Source organism: Carcharodon carcharias, chromosome 12 (genome assembly GCF_017639515.1).
Source record: "Carcharodon carcharias isolate sCarCar2 chromosome 12, sCarCar2.pri, whole genome shotgun sequence".
Taxonomy (NCBI): domain Eukaryota; kingdom Metazoa; phylum Chordata; class Chondrichthyes; order Lamniformes; family Lamnidae; genus Carcharodon; species Carcharodon carcharias.
The window spans coordinates 133,159,027-133,179,783 of record NC_054478.1 but is presented as its reverse complement, the minus strand read 5'-3'; the positions used below and the strand labels follow the sequence as shown (position 1 = coordinate 133,179,783).

At 46.3% G+C, this 20,757-nt stretch overlaps 1 protein-coding gene across 3 annotated transcripts in view; it reads left to right on the top strand.

Moving 5' to 3' along the window:
- The first annotated feature begins 1,537 nt into the window (after positions 1 to 1,537).
- Positions 1,538 to 20,757, top strand: part of LOC121284999 (Krueppel-like factor 7) — a 258,103-nt gene continuing 238,883 nt past the window's right edge. For 2 of the 3 annotated variants that reach the window (XM_041201063.1, XM_041201060.1), the window contains exon 1: positions 1,538 to 2,138. In XM_041201063.1, coding sequence (XP_041056997.1) covers positions 2,037 to 2,138 — 102 coding nt within the window. In that variant the 5' untranslated portion in view covers positions 1,538 to 2,036. The remainder of the gene's footprint in view (positions 2,139 to 20,757) is intronic. The other variant, XM_041201061.1, reaches the window with a different exon arrangement.

Here is a 20,757-nt window from a genome sequence, read left to right as displayed (position 1 = left end):
AGGGTAGTTGAAATCCTCCATAATTATTATTCTATGTTTTTAACTCAAGTCCCTAATTTGTCTGCATATTTCTTCCCCCATTTCACTTCCACTGTTGGGTGGCCTATAGATTACACCATTAATGTGATCGATCTTTTATTTATATCCATATGGATAGGTCACAGGTTTGCACTCAATATTTCTATATATGGGTGATCTCACTGATCTCCTGTGATGTTGCTCATGGTGAATTGGAAGATGGAGCGTTTTACAACAATAGAGGTGCTATGTCATGTAATGCAGAATACATTATTAGGGTCACTGATTTATAGTGATGAAATATGTGAAATTTAGTTTTAATTGAAATCTGGGATCTAAAACAGTAATTTTGTGACCAAAATCTGACCATCGTTACGGAAAGAGATAAATGAGTGAGCTTTATTAAGTCCCTTATCATATGTATTAACTCTTACCTTTTCAAAACTCAGGATATGCAGGAGAATGGTGAGAAGATGTTCTCAGTTCAGATAGGGTAATGCTTTCATTCTGTGTTTGGTAGAACTGGAATGGATCTGGGTTTGGTAAAACTGGTGTGGACTTGGATCTGGGAGAGCTGGTGCAAACCTGGATTTGGGACAGTTGATGTGGACCTGTATGTGGGAGAGTTGGTGTAGATCTGGATTTGGAGGAATTGGTGTGGGCCTGGATTTGGCAGAGTTGGTGTGGACCTTGTTTTGGGAGATTGGTGTGGACCTTAATTTGGGAGAGTTGGTTTGGACCTGGATTTGGCAGAGTTGGTGTGGATCTGGGTTAGGGAGAGTTGATGTGGATCTGGATTTGGGAGTTGGTGTGGGTCTAGATTTGAGAGCGTTGTTGCGGGTCCGTATTTCGGAGAATTTATGCGTATCTGGATTTGGGAAACCTATTTGGAGGGCTGGCGTGGCTTGAGACTACCAATCAGGTACCCAGTATGGTAGTAAATTTGCATATGTGGGAGGGTATTTCAATGTTGTTTAACTTATCAATTACTAAATGGGCAGCTCTCAAAGCGTCAGCTTTACAATACAGATGGAGCAATAATAGTGATGCAACTTTAGCAGACACGCAGGAGTTATTGAAGACACATCAGGTTTAATTCGGTGTCCCACCCAGTAAAGGTTACACTGTCTCAACTCCTTTATGTGCTGGTTCCTTGTAGCAGCTTCTTATTATAGAAAGTATGTTTATAGGGCAAGGATGCTGTGCTGCTACTGCTACCGCATCCCTAAAAGTGACTAGCTCGCCTCTCGCTCTCTCTATGGCTGGCTTACTCTCAATTGCAGCCTTTATGTAGGGCTCTAAAAATAGCTTTTCTTGCAATACCATATAAGGGAGCAGGGCGACCAGGCAACAGCCAATCGGCTGGCGCGTCTCATCCGCTGCCGCTCCCCGGGAGGGAGAAAGCCATGACTCACTCCGTCTCCGGCTCTGCTATTGGTCGGCGGTTACATCACCGCCCGCTGCCCTTATACGGAAGCAGGCGGCCGCTTTTGATTGACAGTAGCTGTTTGCTACTCCCCCTCTCAGCTGCTGTGTTCACGATGTGTGTGTGTGTTTTTCTCCTGCTTGTCTCCCCCTTTGCATTGGAGCTTAGTGGTGCGTTCTGCTAAAGAGGCAGATAGAGAGAGAGAGAGAGAGAGGGAAAAAAATAAAGCAAGGATTGCATAGGAGAAGCATCGCCAATGCGGAAATACATGGACATCACATGTCCCTGAACCCATTCTTGTTCAAAGATCTGCTGGCGTCGGAGTCTGCAGAAGGATTCCAATCAAAGACACTGACTTTCCAATTTATTTTGCTGTTAACAAGAGAGTGTTGCTTTGCATGGACTGGAACAGCAAAGACTGGCTGCATTTTTGGGTGCCAACTGCACAGGGATCCGATCTGCTCTTCATTGACATCAGTAATCATCCCTTCTCCTTCCCTTCCCCCTTCCCTTCCCCTGTCTTTTCTTTTCCCCTACCCCCTTAACTTCCCCCCCCCCCTTTTTCCCTCCCCATCCCATCATCATCACCACCATGGATGTCTTGGCGAATTACAGTATCTTTCAGGAACTACAACTTGTCCACGACACAGGTTATTTTTCTTCGCAACCTTCTTTGGAGGAGAACTGGCAGCAGGTGAATGTTTTTTTTAAAAAAAAGAAAGTCTTATTGCACAGGCCATGGGGGAACGCCATCTGGCGCGGCTCAGGTTAATTTTTAAGGTGATATGTAAGGGGAAATATTACTAATTCGACATCAGGCAGAATCATTGCAACTGTCAGTGAGATGCTGACTCCTTTCTTCATATCCACGAGAGAGAGACTTGAAGCAACTTTTTCTGTTTTTTATATAAATTGAAATAAATCAAGGAGTTAATTGGATTCAGTTGAATGTTATTTGCAATGCAATCCTGTCAGATTGTATTGTATTGTATTTTATATCGGGGGGGGGGGGGTGGAATTCAGGTTCAGGCAACACGGACACAATTGGATACTTTTTAAATGTTGTTTTGTTTTGAAGAGATGTGACGAGTTTCCATCCCGGGCTTGAGACAATGAGAAAAAATTATGAACAGCAAACAGCTCAGTTCCTGTGTGACTTTTAAATTCAAATCTGTTAGCTACACTTCCCCATCCCTGTTTCACCTTTACAGGCTCTCCCCTCCACCCCCGGTGGGTTTTTCCTTCCTGCTTTATACGTTGTGACCCGAATCCTTGTTGCTTTGAACAAAAGCCCTTTCCTCTTTTTGATTATTTTATCGACTCAAGTTTGGAGGGGTTAAGGGCTTTCTTTTCAGTCTCCATAATTGACTAGATGCTGTAACTGCTGACCAGACTTTCGATTTGTCATTTCAAATTTGGGGGAGGGGGTGCGGTTAGAAATCAAGGATAGTCTTGTCTGAACCTCGCAACCCGCAATGAAAAATAAAAGTGGCGAATTTTGTAGCGTTTAAGGCTTCATATGCTAATGACCGGGACAACACAATACAGCCGTGATTAATGAAATGCGAGTTAACCAGTGCTTAATGTAATAGGATTCTATCTAATAAAGCATGCCCAAGGGTTAATTGTCAGGTAGACATTACTAAAGGCGGCTGTTGCTTTTTTTGCATGTACAAAATCATTAATAATCCCCCGCCCTCAGTATATGTTCTATTACAATGCGTTTATTGCTCAATGTGTTAACATTTCAATCTAGGCTGGGTATTACCTGTAGCGATTTCAGTGGCAGTGTTACACTGCATCCCTCTTGTGTTGTAACCGGTTCCCTGCATTCTCTATTGCAACATTTTACAACAGTGAATTCAGACGCTCGGTTGACTGTATACAGTCACTTTAACTCTTCATTTCAGGATTTCGCTGTTTAATTTGTTTGGGGGGTGGCATTTGCTTTCTCTTAGTGACCCCTTGGCATGTGCATTTTGATTAGCCAATGCGCTTTTGAAAATTAGGGGTGGGATCTTGACCCCATGAGGAGCGGGTTTTAATTCATCAGGGTGGTACTGAGGCTAAAAAAAAGGTTACATTATGAGGACAGGCTGCATAGACTAAGTTTATATTCCTTTGAGTAGAACAGATCAAGGGGTATTTTAAAGAAGGCCTTCAAAATAAGGATGCGATATACCATGGAAACCCTGGTTTGGGGGTGCAGGACAATGAGGCATAATCTTAAAGCGAGGTCATTCGGGAAGTGCTTTCTTGAACATGAAGGATGGTGGGAATGGCGAATTCTCTCATCTGAAAGGCTGTGGATGCTGGGTTGATTGGTGCATTCAAGACTGAGATTGATCGACTTTTTTGTGAGGTAAAGATTTTGAAACGTGGAGAAAAGGCAGGTAAATGGAGTCAAGGTGAAGATCAGCCACGATCTCGTTGAATGACAGAACAGGCTTGATAGGCCGAATGGCTGCCTCGTGCCCAAGTTTCCCTCTTTCTCCACCCTGACCCCAGTAACGAGTTGTCAGTCTCATTTTGGAAAAAATGCTGAACGGAAAGAGATTCTTTCTTCCCCCTCCCTCCCCTATTCAACCCATTTCCTTTCCCCTCTTTATTTCCATTCCGCCAATCCTTTCACCACAATCCATCCTATCAGGAGGAAGAATTGCAGGGGGAGTGCGGTTTTCAGTCATGTGAGCCTCCCCGAGTGGCCAGTTTGTGAGCGTTGCCAACAGTGGCCACTTGCTCAGTTGAGTTATAGAGTTGGTGAAGATGAAGAAGGCCATTCAGATTGTCTTGGCTGATTCATTAAGCCAGCAATATTCCCAACCCTTCTCACACATCCAAACCTCTTTTCAGGGACTTAAGGTTTTTGCTTCCACTCTGCTACGTGGGAATAGATTCCATACTTCAGTCACTTTTTCCAAAAAAAAACCCAGCTAACATGCACTTCCCATTCATGAAGATGAACCTGCCTTGCATCAGTTTTGTGACTGTACCACCACCCACCCCCCTGCAACCTTGTGTTATATCCATAACCTGCTTTCGCAAAAAGGACTTGCATTTATATAACACCTTTCACAACCTTGACATCCCAAAGTCCTTATAGCCAAGGAACATGTGAAGTGTAGCCATGGTTGTAAGAGGGGAAATGTGCTAGCCAATTTATGCACAACAAATTCCTACAAGCAGGATTGAAAACTGTTTTAGTGATATTGGTTGAGGGACACTGTGGGGGTGGGGATAACAGTGCAGTGGGATCTTTTCGATCCACCAGACTGTGCCTTGGTTTAGTGTCTTATGTGAAAGATTGTACCTCTGACAGCACAGCACTCCGTCAACACTGTACAGGAGCATCAGCCTAGATTTTTGAATTTTAGCGCAGACGTCTCTGGAGCGGACATTCCAGGTTTAAGTGTGTTGGGGCCTGGGGAGGGGGAATAGCATTCTGTACTTCTAATTCCTTAGAGATAAATGGAATCCTGGATGAGAGAGGACAGCTTCGTGACTGCTCTTAAAAAGGCCAATGGTGAGTGCTGCTGAAGCTTCACGAGATCCCAGGACAAGTTCTTTGTTGTCATGTGTATTACAAGCCACTGTACAGTAACAGTTGGCATCAGAGAGGATGACCTCTCCCAGCAGTAACCTCAATTAGCGATCATGTTCATAACGTACATATACACCAGTCACCCAGTTGAAGGTCTAAATACATTTTTGGCACTTGTTTAAGCTACAACTGCCACTGAGCTGGAATATTTCCATCTGGCTGAATATTTATGGTGCTTTGCTTCAATTGTGCTAGTTGGCTCAACTGTGGGAGTGGAGTTGCATAGAAATTTAGATATATTTCCTCTGGTTATCATGAAAAGATACAGATGTAAAGTAAATGGCACACAGATTGGCAGGGTGATCCCGATCCTCTTTCACATGGGGAGTTAGGATCTGGAATGCACTTCTGAATGTGCAGCAGAAGCAAATTCCTCCTCATCTCTGTTTAAATGGGCACCCCCTTACTCTGAGATTATGCCCTCTGGCCCTAGACTCCCACAAGGGGAAACAACCTCTCATCATCTACCCTGTCAAGCCTCCTAAGAATCTTATATGTTTCAATAAGGTCGCCTGTCATTTTTCTAAACTCCAATGAGTACAGGCCCAACCTACTCAACCTGTCCTCATAAGAAAATCCCTCCATACCCAGGATCAACCTAGTGAACCTTCTCTGGACTGCCTCCAATGCCAGTATATCCTTCCTTAGATAAGGGGACCAAAACTGTTCACAATATTCTAGGTGTGTCCTAAGTGGTGCCTTGTATAGTTTTAGCAAGATTTCCCTATTTTTATACTCCATTCCCTTTGAAATAAAGGCCAACATTCCATTTGCCTTCCCTATTACCTGTTGAATTTGTATGTTAGCTTTTTGGATTTCATGCTTGAGAACTTCCAAGCCCCTCTGTGCTGCAATTTTCTTCAGTCTTTCTCCATTTAAATAATATTCAGCTCCTCTATTCTTTTTGCCAAAGTGCATAACCTCACATTTCCCTACATTACATTCCATCTGCCACTTTTCTGCCCATTCAATTAACTTGTCCATATCCCTCTGTTGGCTCTTTATTTCATCCTCACCAATTGCCTTCCCACCTATTTTTGTGTCATCCTCAAACTTGGCGATAATACATTCATTGGATAAATAGTTGAAAAGGGAAAACATTGGCAGGGCTGTAGGAGGTTAAATGGCCTCTGTCACCTGCACTGTATGATTCATTGGTTCAACAGAGTGGGTATATCAACTTCCCCCGAGTTATGCCAACTGAATTGGATGGCAGAAATTGACTCTCCTTTTTTATGGTTTTCCCTGGCTCCTCTTGAAGAATGTGACCAGGTTTGGTATAAAGCAGTGTGGAGAATTGGCACAGGCCTGGCATTTTACCGATCTGCACAGTGCAGTGGTCAAGTTGGCCAAGTCACCTCAATGCCCGCCCACCTTACCTCTCTCCCCCTCCCCCTCCCTACACCAGCCCAATCATGTTTTTGGAGGGCTTTTATGGTTGCAGACAAAGTTAACACTGAGCTTCATGGAGGGTTGCTGTGTTGTGGCGGGGCAGTGTGTGCCAGCATGTGTGTTGTTGAAGAACGATTGGCATTACAGGATGCCAATTCTCAATCCAAATGCTGTTCTTTTGTGTGATTGGTTGTGGTGCTCACTATGTAAAAAGCACTGTTTAAAAATAGATGCGCTGGCGCTTTAATCTCTGAGGACCCACACCTAAAATAGAGTGCAGTGCGACAAGGTATTGAGTGCTGAGCTGTCACTTAGATTCCAGGAGAGTTGAACAGTAGATGGATTAAATTTTCATTCTGTATTCACATCAACTAGGGATATAAAATACAAAAGTACAATCATATTCAGTGCTTACAAGCTTGTGATTTTCCAGAAAAGATCTCACTAAACAGTACTGGTGGGTACAGGTCTGTCACTGTGTAACACCGGGCACAATGCTGGTGGGTACAGGTCTGTCACTGTGTAACACTGGAGTACAGTAGTGGTGGGTACAGGTCTGTCACTGTGTAACACTGGGGTGCAGTACTGGTGGGTACAGATCTATCACTGTCTAACACTGGGATACAGCACTGGTGGGTACTGATCTATCACTGTCTAACACTGGAGTACAGTACTAGTGGGTACAGGTCTGTCACTGTGTAACACTGGAGTACAGTACTGGTGGGTACAGGTCTGTCACCGTGTAACACTAGGGTACAGTACTGGTGGGTACAGGTCTGTACCTGTGTAACACTGGGGAGCAGTACTGGTGGGTACAGGTCTGTCACTATGTAACACTGGGGAGCAGTACTGGTGGGTACAGGTCTGTCACTGTGTAACACTAGGGTACAGTACTGGTGGGTACAGGTCTGTCGCTGTGTAACACGGGTACAGTACTGGTGGGTACAGGTCTGTCACTGCATAACACTAGGGTACAGTACTTGTGGGTACAGGTCTGTCATTGTAATACTGGGGTATAATACTAGTGGGTACAGGTCTGTCACTATATAATGCTGGGATACAGATCTGTCACTGTATAACACGTGGACAGTACTGGTGGGCACAGGTCTGTCACTGTGTAACACTGGGCACAATACTGGTGGGTACAGGTCTGTCACTGTGTAACACGGGTACAATACTGATGGGTACAGATCTCTCACTGTAACAATGGGGTACAGTACTGGTGGGTACAGGTCTGTCACGGTAATACTGGAGTACAGTACTGGCAGGTACTGGCCTATCACTGTGTAACACTGGGGTACAGTACTGGCGGGTGCAGGTCTGTCATTGTAATACTGGGGTACAATACTAGTGGGTACAGGTCTGACACTCTAGAATGCTGGGATACGGATTTGTCACTGTATAACACTGGGACAGTACTGGTGGGCGCAGGTCTGTCACTGTGTAACACCGGGCACAATACTGTTGGGTACAGGTCTGTCACTGTGTAACACTGGGGTACAATACTGATGGATACAGGTCTCTCACTGTAACAGTGGGGTACAGTCCTGGTGGGTACCGGTCTGTCACTGTAACACTGGGATGCAGAACTGGTGGGTGCAGGTCTGTTGCTGTACAACACGGGTACAGTACTGGTGAGTACAAGCCTGTTACTGTATAACACTGGGGTACAGTACTGGTGGGGACAGGTCTGTCATTGTAATACTGGGGTATAATACTAGTGGGTACAGGTCTGTCACTATATAATGCTGGGATACAGATCTGTCACTGTATAACACGTGGACAGTACTGGTGGGAACAGGTCTGTCACTGTGTAACACTGGGCACAATACTGGTGGGTACAGGTCTGTCACTGTGTAACATGGGTACAATACTGATGGGTACAGATCTCTCACTGTAACAATGGGGTACAGTACTGGTGGGTACAGGTCTGTCACGGTAATACTGGAGTACAGTACTGGCAGGTACTGGCCTATCACTGTGTAACACTGGGGTACAGTACTGGCGGGTGCAGGTCTGTCCCTGTGTAATACTAGGGTACAGTACTGGTGGGTACAGGTCTGTACCTGTGTAACACTGGGGAGCAGTACTGGTGGGTACAGGTCTGTCACTATGTAACACTGGGGAGCACTACTGGTGGGTACAGGTCTGTCACTATGTAACACTGGGGAGCAGTACTGGTGGGTACAGGTCTGTCACTGTGTAACACTAGGGTACAGTACTGGTGGGCACAGGTCTGTCCCTGTGTAATACTAGGGTACAGTACTGGTGGGTACAGGTCTGTCCCTGTGTAATACTAGGGTACAGTACTGGTGGGTACAGGTCTGTACCTGTGTAACACTGGGGAGCAGTACTGGTGGGTACAGGTCTGTCACTATGTAACACTGGGGAGCAGTACTGGTGGGTACAGGTCTGTCACTGTGTAACACGGGTACAGTACTGGTGGGTACAGGTCTGTCACTGCATAACACTAGGGTACAGTACTTGTGGGTACAGGTCTGTCATTGTAATACTGGGGTATAATACTAGTGGGTACAGGTCTGTCACTATATAATGCTGGGATACAGATCTGTCACTGTATAACACGTGGACAGTACTGGTGGGCACAGGTCTGTCACTGTGTAACACTGGGCACAATACTGGTGGGTACAGGTCTGTCACTGTGTAACACGGGTACAATACTGATGGGTACAGATCTCTCACTGTAACAATGGGGTACAGTACTGGTGGGTACAGGTCTGTCACGGTAATACTGGAGTACAGTACTGGCAGGTACTGGCCTATCACTGTGTAACACTGGGGTACAGTACTGGCGGGTGCAGGTCTGTCATTGTAATACTGGGGTACAATACTAGTGGGTACAGGTCTGACACTCTAGAATGCTGGGATACGGATTTGTCACTGTATAACACTGGGACAGTACTGGTGGGCGCAGGTCTGTCACTGTGTAACACCGGGCACAATACTGTTGGGTACAGGTCTGTCACTGTGTAACACTGGGGTACAATACTGATGGATACAGGTCTCTCACTGTAACAGTGGGGTACAGTCCTGGTGGGTACCGGTCTGTCACTGTAACACTGGGATGCAGAACTGGTGGGTGCAGGTCTGTTGCTGTACAACACGGGTACAGTACTGGTGAGTACAAGCCTGTTACTGTATAACACTGGGGTACAGTACTGGTGGGGACAGGTCTGTTGCTGTATAACACTGGTGTACAGTACTGGTGGGTACAGGTCTGCCACTGTATAACACTGAGGTACAGTATTGGTAGATACTTGTCTGTCACAGTGTAACACTGTGGTACAGTACTGGTGGGTACAGGTCTGCCACTGTATAACACTGAGGTACAGTATTGGTAGATACTTGTCTGTCACAGTGTAACACTGTGGTACAGTACTGGTGAGTACAAGCCTGTTACTGTATAACACTGGGGTACAGTACTGGTGGGTACAGGTCTGTCACTGTAACACTGGGTTACAGTACTGGTGGGCACAGGTCTGTCACTGTAACACTGGGGTACAGTACTGGTGGGTACAGGCCTGTTGCTGTGTAACACTGGGATACGGATCTGTCACAGTGTAACACTGGGGTACAGTACTGGTGGGTACAGGTCTGTCACTGTAACACTGGGGTACACATGAAGCTAGTACAAGGGATAGAACATTCAACTTCTCTAACCTGATCTGCCATTTAGTTACCGGCTGATGACAGCTAATCTGTATCACAGCTCCATTCGTCCATCTTGATTTAGTAACTAGTAACTCGCTCCCATTCTCTCTCTCTGTCCCTCCTCCTTTCCCTCTCCTCGTCCCTCCTCCTTTCCCTCTCCTCGTCCCTCCTCCTTTCCCTCTCCTCGTCCCTCCTCCTTTCCCTCTCCTCGTCCCTCCTCCTTTCCCTCTCCTCGTCCCTCCTCCTTTCCCTCTCCTCGTCCCTCCTCCTTTCCCTCTCCTCGTCCCTCCTCCTTTCCCTCTCCTCGTCCCTCCTCCTTTCCCTCTCCTCGTCCCTCCTCCTTTCCCTCTCCTCGTCCCTCCTCCTTTCCCTCTCCTCGTCCCTCCTCCTTTCCCTCTCCTCGTCCCTCCTCCTTTCCCTCTCCTCGTCCCTCCTCCTTTCCCTCTCCTCGTCCCTCCTCCTTTCCCTCTCCTCGTCCCTCCTCCTTTCCCTCTCCTCGTCCCTCCTCCTTTCCCTCTCCTCGTCCCTCCTCCTTTCCCTCTCCTCGTCCCTCCTCCTTTCCCTCTCCTCGTCCCTCCTCCTTTCCCTCTCCTCGTCCCTCCTCCTTTCCCTCTCCTCGTCCCTCCTCCTTTCCCTCTCCTCGTCCCTCCTCCTTTCCCTCTCCTCGTCCCTCCTCCTTTCCCTCTCCTCGTCCCTCCTCCTTTCCCTCTCCTCGTCCCTCCTCCTTTCCCTCTCCTCGTCCCTCCTCCTTTCCCTCTCCTCGTCCCTCCTCCTTTCCCTCTCCTCGTCCCTCCTCCTTTCCCTCTCCTCGTCCCTCCTCCTTTCCCTCTCCTCGTCCCTCCTCCTTTCCCTCTCCTCGTCCCTCCTCCTTTCCCTCTCCTCGTCCCTCCTCCTTTCCCTCTCCTCGTCCCTCCTCCTTTCCCTCTCCTCGTCCCTCCTCCTTTCCCTCTCCCTCGTCCCTCCTCCTTTCCCTCTCCCTCGTCCCTCCTCCTTTCCCTCTCCCTCGTCCCTCCTCCTTTCCCTCTCCCTCGTCCCTCCTCCTTTCCCTCTCCCTCGTCCCTCCTCCTTTCCCTCTCCCTCGTCCCTCCTCCTTTCCCTCTCCCTCGTCCCTCCTCCTTTCCCTCTCCCTCGTCCCTCCTCCTTTCCCTCTCCCTCGTCCCTCCTCCTTTCCCTCTCCCTCGTCCCTCCTCCTTTCCCTCTCCCTCGTCCCTCCTCCTTTCCCTCTCCCTCGTCCCTCCTCCTTTCCCTCTCCCTCGTCCCTCCTCCTTTCCCTCTCCCTCGTCCCTCCTCCTTTCCCTCTCCCTCGCGCCACAAGCTCTCGCTCACACGCTCGCCCTGGCGTGTACACTCTTTCTCACCCTGGCTCTCTCGTGCGCTCTCTCTCTTGCGCTCTTTATATTACCCATCACCCATTTACCTTCTATATTGTAGGCAATGCAAGTCTAGTCTATTCAATTGGACTCTCCCAGCACAGGCCTGTTCCTGATATATGCCACACACCCTCCAAATTTGATATATTGCTCTTGTGCTCTGAACTGAATTCAATGTTCCAGGCGGGATCGAACCAGAGTTTCTGCATTGCTGTAACATCACTTCTACCCCTTTTACATTCTGGCCCCCTTGACATAAAAGCTGATGTTCCATTAGTGGCTGACCTCCCATTTCCCCACATTGAGGTCCATCTGCCACAGTCTTGCCTGCTCACTTAATCTATCGATGTCCCTTTTGCTCCCATCTCCGTTAGTTACTGGGCCTCCTAACCTGCTGTAGACTGCAAACATAGATATACAACTGCCCACTCATGCATCCGAGTCATTTATAAATATGGTGAAAAGCTGAGACTACAGTACAGATCCCTAGGGGACACGACTAGTCCAATCCTGTCATGACCCTTATTCTCTGAATCCTACCTCCTAACCAATTCTCCATCCAAGTCAACAGGTTGCCTCTAATTCCATACATTTTTACTTTACTTATGTTAAACCTCTCTCTGTCTTTCTGGTAGCCTATAAAAAATGAAATTTATAGACACTCCCTTGTCTACCATGTTTGTTGCCCCTTCAGATAAATTCTGCTATGCTCATCTGACTTGACTTGCCCTTTACAAAACCATGCTGACTGTCTCTGGTCGATTTCTATTTGTACAAGTGCTTAGTCACTGTGCCCTCAATAACAGATTCTGGGAACTTCCCAAGAACTGAGTTGGACAAATAGGGCTATAATTTTCCAGATTATCACTTCTATCCTTCTTAAATAATGGAGTGACACTGGCAGTTTGCCAATCCTTGGGGACCATTCCTGAATTGAGAAAGTTTTGGAAGATCATGACTAATGCATGAATAATTTCCTCACCTCCTTGTTTTAAAACCCTGGGGATTGAAACTATCAGCCCCTGGGGATTTGTCTATCTTAGATCCTCTATTACTTTTTTTTTGTACTTTTATTGAATCTAGTTAATTCTTCCGGTTGATTTATATTCCTTGTGTCTCTGGTACTTTATCCTTGTCCTTTATTTGTAAAGAGGGATACAAAATAGATATTTAGTAAGCCTGCAAATTCCTAATTTGAAATTACAATAAAATTTATGCCTGTCATTATGGGGCCCATATTCCTCTTAGCTACCCTATTTCTCTTAACATTTTAATTTATTTAGTGATGTCTCTGAAATCCTTGCAGGCTTTTTCTCATATTCCCTTTTTGAAAATTTTACGACTTCTTTCAATCACTTAACAATTCTTAATATCACTCCCCGTTCCTGGTGTCTCGACTGTCCTTAACACTAGTTTAATATTTCCCTTCCTTTATTGTCCTTGGTCAAACTATTGAATAAGGGAAGGGAAAGGTTAAACTAATGTCGATAAGTTGAAACCCCAGGAACTATTGAATGAGTTTGTTTAATTATACTTAAGGTGAATGTACCAGTCCTATATTCTACCAGATACTATTTTGAACATATCCGTAATTTTATCATTAGGGGTTCTGCTCAATCTATTGCGGTCAATTCCTGCCTTGTCCCTCCAATATCGACCTTAATTAAATTTAAAATCTTGGTTCATGATTCATCTTTCTCTCTCTCTCAATCTTTATATCGAATTGCAACATTTTATGGTCACTGTTAGCTAGGTGTTCCCTTACCATCAGAGTATTGACTAATTCAAACTCATTACCCATGACTAAATTAATTCTCTTGTTGACTCAAGAAGGTATTCTTTCAGAAAACCATTCCAAATATATTATAGTACGATCTGTCACTGTGTAACACTGGGGTACAGTGCTGGTGGGTACAGGTCTGTTACCGTGTAATACTGGATGCAGTGCTGGTGTGTACAGGTCTGGCACTGTAATACTGGGTACAGTGCTGGTGGGTACAGGTCTATCACTGTAGTGCTGGTGGGTACAGGTCTGTCACTGTGTAATACTGGGTGCAGTGCTGATGGGTACAGGTCTGTCACTGTGTAATACTGGGTACAGTGCTGGCGGGTACAGGTCTATCACTGTGTAGTACTGGGTACAGGTCTGTCACTATAAAGCATGAGGATACAGAAGGGGCATAGGAACAGGGGCAGGCACTCCAGCCCAATGAGCTGGTTCCCCAAATTTCATTAGATCATGACTGATCTCTTTCTTCATGTGCTTTGATTTTGCATTTCTTAATACTCCTAGCCACCACTGCACCTCTGCCCCCTCCCCCACACCCATCACAAGCCCCCCAGCCTCGATAGCTTTTGTAGGAGGGAGTTCCAGATTCCCATATCCTTTCTGTCAAGAAGTGCTTACCTCTTACCTCTTGCCCCTTAAGACAGAAGGTTCTGAGTTCAAACCCCACTCCATACTCCTGAGGCACAAAATCTAGGTTGACACTCCAATGCAGTATGAAGGGAGCACTGCGTTGTCAGAGGTGCCATCATTCAGGGTGTGTTACACCATGGCCCTGTTTGCCTCTCACAAGTGAATGTCAAAGACCCCCATGGCACTATTCGAAAGATAGCAGGGGTGCCCTCCCTGGTACCCTGGCTAATATTTATCCCTCAAACAACATCACTAAAGCAGTTTATCGCACTGCTGTTTGTAGCAGCTTGCTGTGCGCAAATTGGCTGTTGCATTTCCTGCATTACAAACAGTGAGTGCTCTGGGATGTCATGTGGTTGTGAGTGGTGCTGTGTAAATGCAAGCTTTTTTCTTTCCAATTATTAATTATATAATCTATTAATCTTGTCTTAATTAATAGACAAGTATCAAAACAGCTTCCATCACCAGACACTGCCAGCAGTTTATGTCCCAATGCTGTCTTCTGTTTGCCAGCCAGCTGAGGTGTTTTTGAAGTGCACGCGATTGTCAAAACACAGTCACGCGTGTGTTTGTGAGAGACACGTATAGCACATCACTGTATGGCTGAGTGGATGGCTTTGAGAATCCGCTCCTGACTGGATTGAACACATGCTATTTAAAGGAACCACACACAGGAGTCTCAGAGTTCTCAAACGACAAGGCTTCATCTCTTACGTAAGGGATGGGAGGGCTTAGTTTGCTAGTGGGGCGTAGGGGGAGGATGGGTCTGAGTTGAGAGACCTTGTAAATGAAGAGAATCTTTTAATTGTCATTGCTTTCTGTTTTCAGTAAGGGAGCTGTCCAGCAGCTGATTTTAAGGGGTCCCAACTGACAGAGTCTTGACTCTTCTTTGCTGCTCAAACTGAAAATTATTTTTTTTTTTTTGAAAGATTGATCCATCTGCCATAAAATTACAATGGGATTTCTGCTTCCCCTTTGAAGAGGAATTTGTGCATTGCCATTTTAAGGACCATTTAGTTTGAATGAGGTGTCATGCACTCCCTTTACTAACCCAAGGCCTCTGCTTTCAGATTGGGATAGAAATCAGACAGATGCCTGCAGGATTCAAAGCGGCATTTGTACGCTTTAACACAGCATGTCTTCAGTAGAGTCACAAGTTGCCTGCTTATGAATAGGAGCATCGGTTTGCTTTGGCCTTTGGGAATTGCTGAGATAACTAAAGAGACCCGTTTGAGTCTTTCTGGTAGCATAAATCTTTTCTGTTCATCTCCTGAATATCCATTGTTAACCAAACCCCAGCAGAGCCTGCCCATGATACCAGTCTCTTGTGCATCCCCACCCAACACCCACCATTTTGTATTTGGCTAAATATGGTAGCGCAAGTTTTGGGGAAGAGCAGAGCCTGAATTAGGAATCCTTGGAGCTCCAGGCTTGAAGAGCACTCCAGGCTCTTTCCACACTTAGAGCAGTGGCAAATGCCAGTGTCAGCTGTCATTCAGAGGTAGCACTCTTGCCTCTGAGTGAGTTCAAGATTCCCCTTTGAGCTTAAAATCTAGCTGGCACTCCCATTGCAGTAATGAGGGAGTGCTGCGCTGTCAGAAGTGTTGTCCATCTCCGATGAGGTTGTTAAACTGAGGCCCTGTCTGCCACATTGGGTGGATGTAAAAGATCCCAAGGCACTATTTCAAAGAATGGCAAGGGAGTTATCCCTGGTGTCCTTGCTGGTATTTATTCCTTAACCAGCAGCAGTAAAACAGATTTTTTTTGGTTGTTAATCACATTGCTGTTTGTGGGAGCTTGCTATGTGCAAATTGGCCACTGTGTTTCCAACATTACAACAGGAACAACACTTCAAATGTACTTCAATGAGGGAAAAGCATTTTTTGACATTCTGGGGTTGTGAGAGGCACTATATAAATGTGCCTCAGCTGTTTTTGGGTACAAGCTATTTACCCCTCTGACTTGCTCAGCGACAGTCCTTCTCATTGCCACCCCGGGGGGTTGGTTGCCGTTGTTGGACTGAGGTAGCAAGCTCAGCTGGGGGCTTAAAAATCTGTGGGATCAGTCACTGCTGTGCCAGTGGCCAGCCCCAACCAAGATCCATGTCAATCACTCCACACACTGGCCAGCCTTGCCCTGAATTGGCTATCAGAGAGCACATTCAGACAGCTTGCTCTCACCCCTCCCTTCAACTTGTTGGGTGATTTCCCCACCCTTTGGTGAATTGTCTGTGGAAGATGGCATTGTTTGGCACTGCACCTTGAATTCCTTCTCCCACCACAATTCCCCAGCCCAGCACTCCTTGAATGTTGTTGCGCAGTGTGAGAATGTTGCAAGTTACTGTCTGCTGATTGCTTGAGTCATAGCCAGCGTCCATTATCTGCTCTCGATTGCTGAGCTCCCAGGTCGCCCTTGGCAGTTACTAGTTGCTGCCCAGAAGATGGGACAGTAGTGGAGCAAAGCCCAGCCTCCTCCTTGCTTCTAGTGCAGTCAACAAGACCGATTAATGCCCAAATAAAGCCTAATGGGGCAACAGATTTTGTGTTTTGAGCAAAGACTTTCCTGCGAAGGTTCTGAGCATGCTTGGTTACTGGAGCGGCCTACATATTCCATGCACTGAAAGCCTCCGGCGGCCATCTTGCCCTCCAGACTGGCATTTGGGTTAACTGTGGGACGGGTTGCTTGAGATTTCATCTCACGGCCTTCCACCTCCAACTGCCCTCCTGGCCCAGTAATTCGACAGCAAATAAACGAACAACCCATGGTTTTTAAACGCTTGTCAGTTTTCCCTCCTGAATTTTGTAGAGTGTCCAGGAGGGGCTGTTCTGTTTTCGATTGCTGGAGGACAGTTCTGAGAAGTGGCAAATCCTGATGTGCCATGGTTTCTGGTGTGTGTTACACCAGATGCAATGATGCTACCATCGCCAGGTGTGAGATCGTGGATTCCGCTGTGAGTGAGTGGCACCCATCATCTGGGCTGTGGGGGTGGGGGGGGACACCTCCCTTTCTAGTTGGCCTTGTCAGGGGGATATCTATTATGGATCTGGAGTTGATTATACAAGGCATCATTGCGAAGTTTGTGGCTGATTTGAAATTGGGGCTGGATTTTCCAGTGGACTTGTGGCTGAGCCGGCAAATCTCCCGCGCCGGGTCCCCTTACAACGGGGCCGGAAAATCCCAGGATTGGAAATGAAACATGTGAGGAGGATGGTAATGAGCTTCAGGAGGACATGAACAGCCTGGTGAAACCTGGTGGCAAATGCAATTTAATGCAGACAACGCTGAAGTGATACATTTTGGTTGAAAAATAGTGCAATTTGAAAGGGGTGCAGGAATGGAGAGACCTCAGGGCCTATGTACACAACTGTTTGAAGGTGAAAGGACGAGCTGAAAATGCTGTTTATTTTTAGAAAAAAAAGAATATAGGACCCTTGGCTTTATGATTAGATCACAGAAGCAAGGAAGTTACGTTAAACCTTTATAAATCACTTGTTAGACCTGAGCCGGAGTGTACTCCATTCTGGGCACTGCACTTCCGGGACAATGTGAAGGCTCTGGAGAGGGTGTAAAAGAGATTTATGAGAGTGGTCCGAGGGATGAGGGGTCTTCCAGTAATGTAGAGAGACTGGAGAAGCTGGGGTTGTTCTCCTTCAAGCAGCCAAGGTTAAGAGGAGATTTGTTGGAGGTGTTTAAAACCATGAAGCTTTTGGTCAAGAGATTGAGGGAAAAACTGCTTCCTGTAGCAGCAGGGTCGGTAACTGGAGGACACAGATTTAAGGCGATTGACAAAACAAGCAGAAGCAATATGAGGAAACTTTTTTGTTAAATGCACTGTGGACTCTGTGGCCTGGAATGTGCTGCTTGAAAGGGCAATGGAAGCCGATTCAGTAGCAGCATTCACAAAAGAACTGATTCAGTACTTGAAGAGGAGACATGTGCTGATGATGGAGAAGGGAAGTGGGGCCATACTTTTGCAAAGGGCTGGCACAGCAGCGATGGGGCCATTAGCCTCCTCCCGGTGCTGTATCATTCTATGAATTCACACAGTTGTAAATGTGCGGAGCAGCTTGTTTGGGGGCAGAATGGATTTTTTGGCCTCACTTCCAATTGGGCTGAACTTTTTGAATTGGTGTAAACATTCTTAATTTGCAGCTGTAAATATTTAGTTGGAGGGATTAGAGTTGGAGGGCCAGCATGCCCACGGTCAGTGAGACAGCTTGGGAAGTGTAGGTCTGTAAGGTATTTGTATTGCCTTGATGTTGCTGTTGTGTTTGATGGTGTGTTTTCTTAAAGGGGCAGCCACCTCCCTGTTGGCACTTTGAAAATGGAATAGTGAGGAGGGGTGGGTGTGGGATTGTGAGTCCTGTGAAATATTTTGTTCTATTTCCCTTCCCCTCTGTTTGATTTTGTTGAAATGTGAGTTATCATTACACCATTGGGTGAAGCGGTTCAGGCAGACAATGGGAGGAGTTCGAGTGGGGTGAGAAATGGTATCTGTGCAGATGTAGCTGTGAGCCTCCGGGAGATTGTTGTGCTTCAGTGCGGAATTAGAGATTTGCTGTGGCATTTAAGCCTTGGCAGCAACCCTGCCATGCTCCCACCAGTGCCAGCATCTGATGCCTTGCATCCACATAATCTCAAGGGTTGCTGATGAAACATCACAAGCCTCAGGCCTCTTAACTTGGCCTGCTGCATAATTAAAAGCCGAGAACACCAAGTTCTTAATGTGCCAGCTTCTGTTCAGTGGGCAGCACTCTTGCCTCTTGTTAGATGGATGTGGCGTCAACTGAGACTTGAACACACGGTCTAGTGTCCATGCTGAGGGAGTGCTGCAGTGTCAGAGGTGCCATCTTTGGGGTGAAGTGTTAAACTGAGGACCCCTCAAGTGAACGTAAATGACCCCATGACAGTATTTTGAAGATGAGGGGTGGGGTGTGCACAAGGCGTTTGTATAACATGTGAGAAATGAGTCACTCACTCATTCTCACTCTCTGCTACATGGAGGTTTCATTACATACGTCTTGCCTCTGACTGTCCAGTCATTTGTTGTCCAACCTTCCCTTACTGATTGGAAAGCAAAAGTGCTCCTTATTACCCAATTGGATGATGCTTTACTAGTAATCAAACGTCTGTTTTTCCCCTCATCTCCCCTATCTTTATACTAATAAAAGCTCTCAGAGAGAGGTTTTTCAAAGCAGTTTTATAAGTGCCTCAAGGATTTTTTTTCTGGGTTGCACACAACAGTGTCCTAAAGTTTAGTCTTTAATTGCTGAGGCTTTACTGCAATCCCAGAGGGTCAACAAGCCTCACTACACTGCCCTCTTACCTCCAGAGTCCCATCATCATTCCTTGAGGTATATTACAATGTTCCTAGGCCTGTTTAGTAAACACCACAACATTTAAGCTTCAATATTCCATACTGCATTGAATGGGCAGTGCAGTCAAGATGGGTCGAATGGCCTCCTTCTGCACTGTAAAAGACTCTGTAATTCTGTGAATCCAACCATTCAAATTACTCCTGCCACCAGTGACAGACCCCTGATCACCAGTACTGTATCCAGCAACAGACCTGTCCCCTCCAGTACTGTACTCAGTGCCACTGTATCCAGTGTTACATAGTGGCAGGCTTGTACCCACCAGGAATATAGCCCAATGCTAGGCAGTGGCAAATCTGTGCCCACTGGTATTGTACCCCAGTGTTAGGCAGTGACACACCCATATAACAACAATTTGCATTTAAAGAGCGTCTTTAATGTAATAAAACATCCCAAGGCACATCCCGGGAGGAATTATCAATCAGTCTGGCACTGACCTACATAGGGCAACACTAGGACAGGTGAACAAAAGCTTGGCTAAAGAGTTAAGTTTTAAGGGCCATTTTAAAGGAGGAGAGAGACAGAGGGAGTTTAGGGAGCAAGTCCAGTGGCGAAACAGTTACAATAAAGGGATGTGCAAGAAACCCAGGGATCTCGGAAGGATAGAGGAGGGTAGCAGGGGATAATATCATGGAAGGATTTGAAAGCAAGCTTTAAAATGTTAAAATTGAGATGTTACTAGATTTGGAGTCAAAGTAGGTCAGCCAAACTGGTACGCCTTTGGAACCTGGCGTCTCACTGAATGTCTCTGGAGCTTTGCGAGACTTGGGCTTCAGTGCCTGATGTTCCTTGGCATGCACACTTGAGCTGCTTTGGGCATTTCTTGCACCTGGTAGGGTAGTGGGTTTAATTGTAGATGATGTCGCACTCACTTCAAAACAGTGCCACCTTCGGCTTAAAGGAAAAGAGTGCAAGAAGCAGCGAATGCAAATCGCCCGACTGCCAGCGGCCCCGTCTCCCTGTGCTATTCATTCTTTCAGAAGCTACATTCCCGTTATTTTCCAATGGACCTGGTTTCTGTTTTTCTGTCTCGTGTGGACATGATGGGACCATTTTACAGCTCCACAGATTGCGTCACTGGCTTCGTATGTTTGGTTGCCCAGCTGTCTTAGCATAAAGAAAGGAGATTTGTATTTAAATAGTCGTTTGGTAGTACAGAACTTGAGGATTGATGGAAATAGACATTTTGTTGAAGCTTTTCATCTTGCACACATCAGGACAATACAGAGTTCTCGATCAGCACCACTAACACAAATGATCTGGTCACTGCTGTTTGTGAGAGCTTGCTGCATGCAAATCAGCTGCCCTGTTTCCTGCATTGCAAAAGTGACTACTCTTCAAAAATCACTTAATTGGCTGGAAAGCACTCTGGGACATCTTGAGGTCATGAGAGGTGCTATCTGGATAAATCTGCATTTCAACCCTGGACTTCTTTTGAGTGCATCATATGAACTGACTTGCAACTGCATCGAGCTGTGCAATCA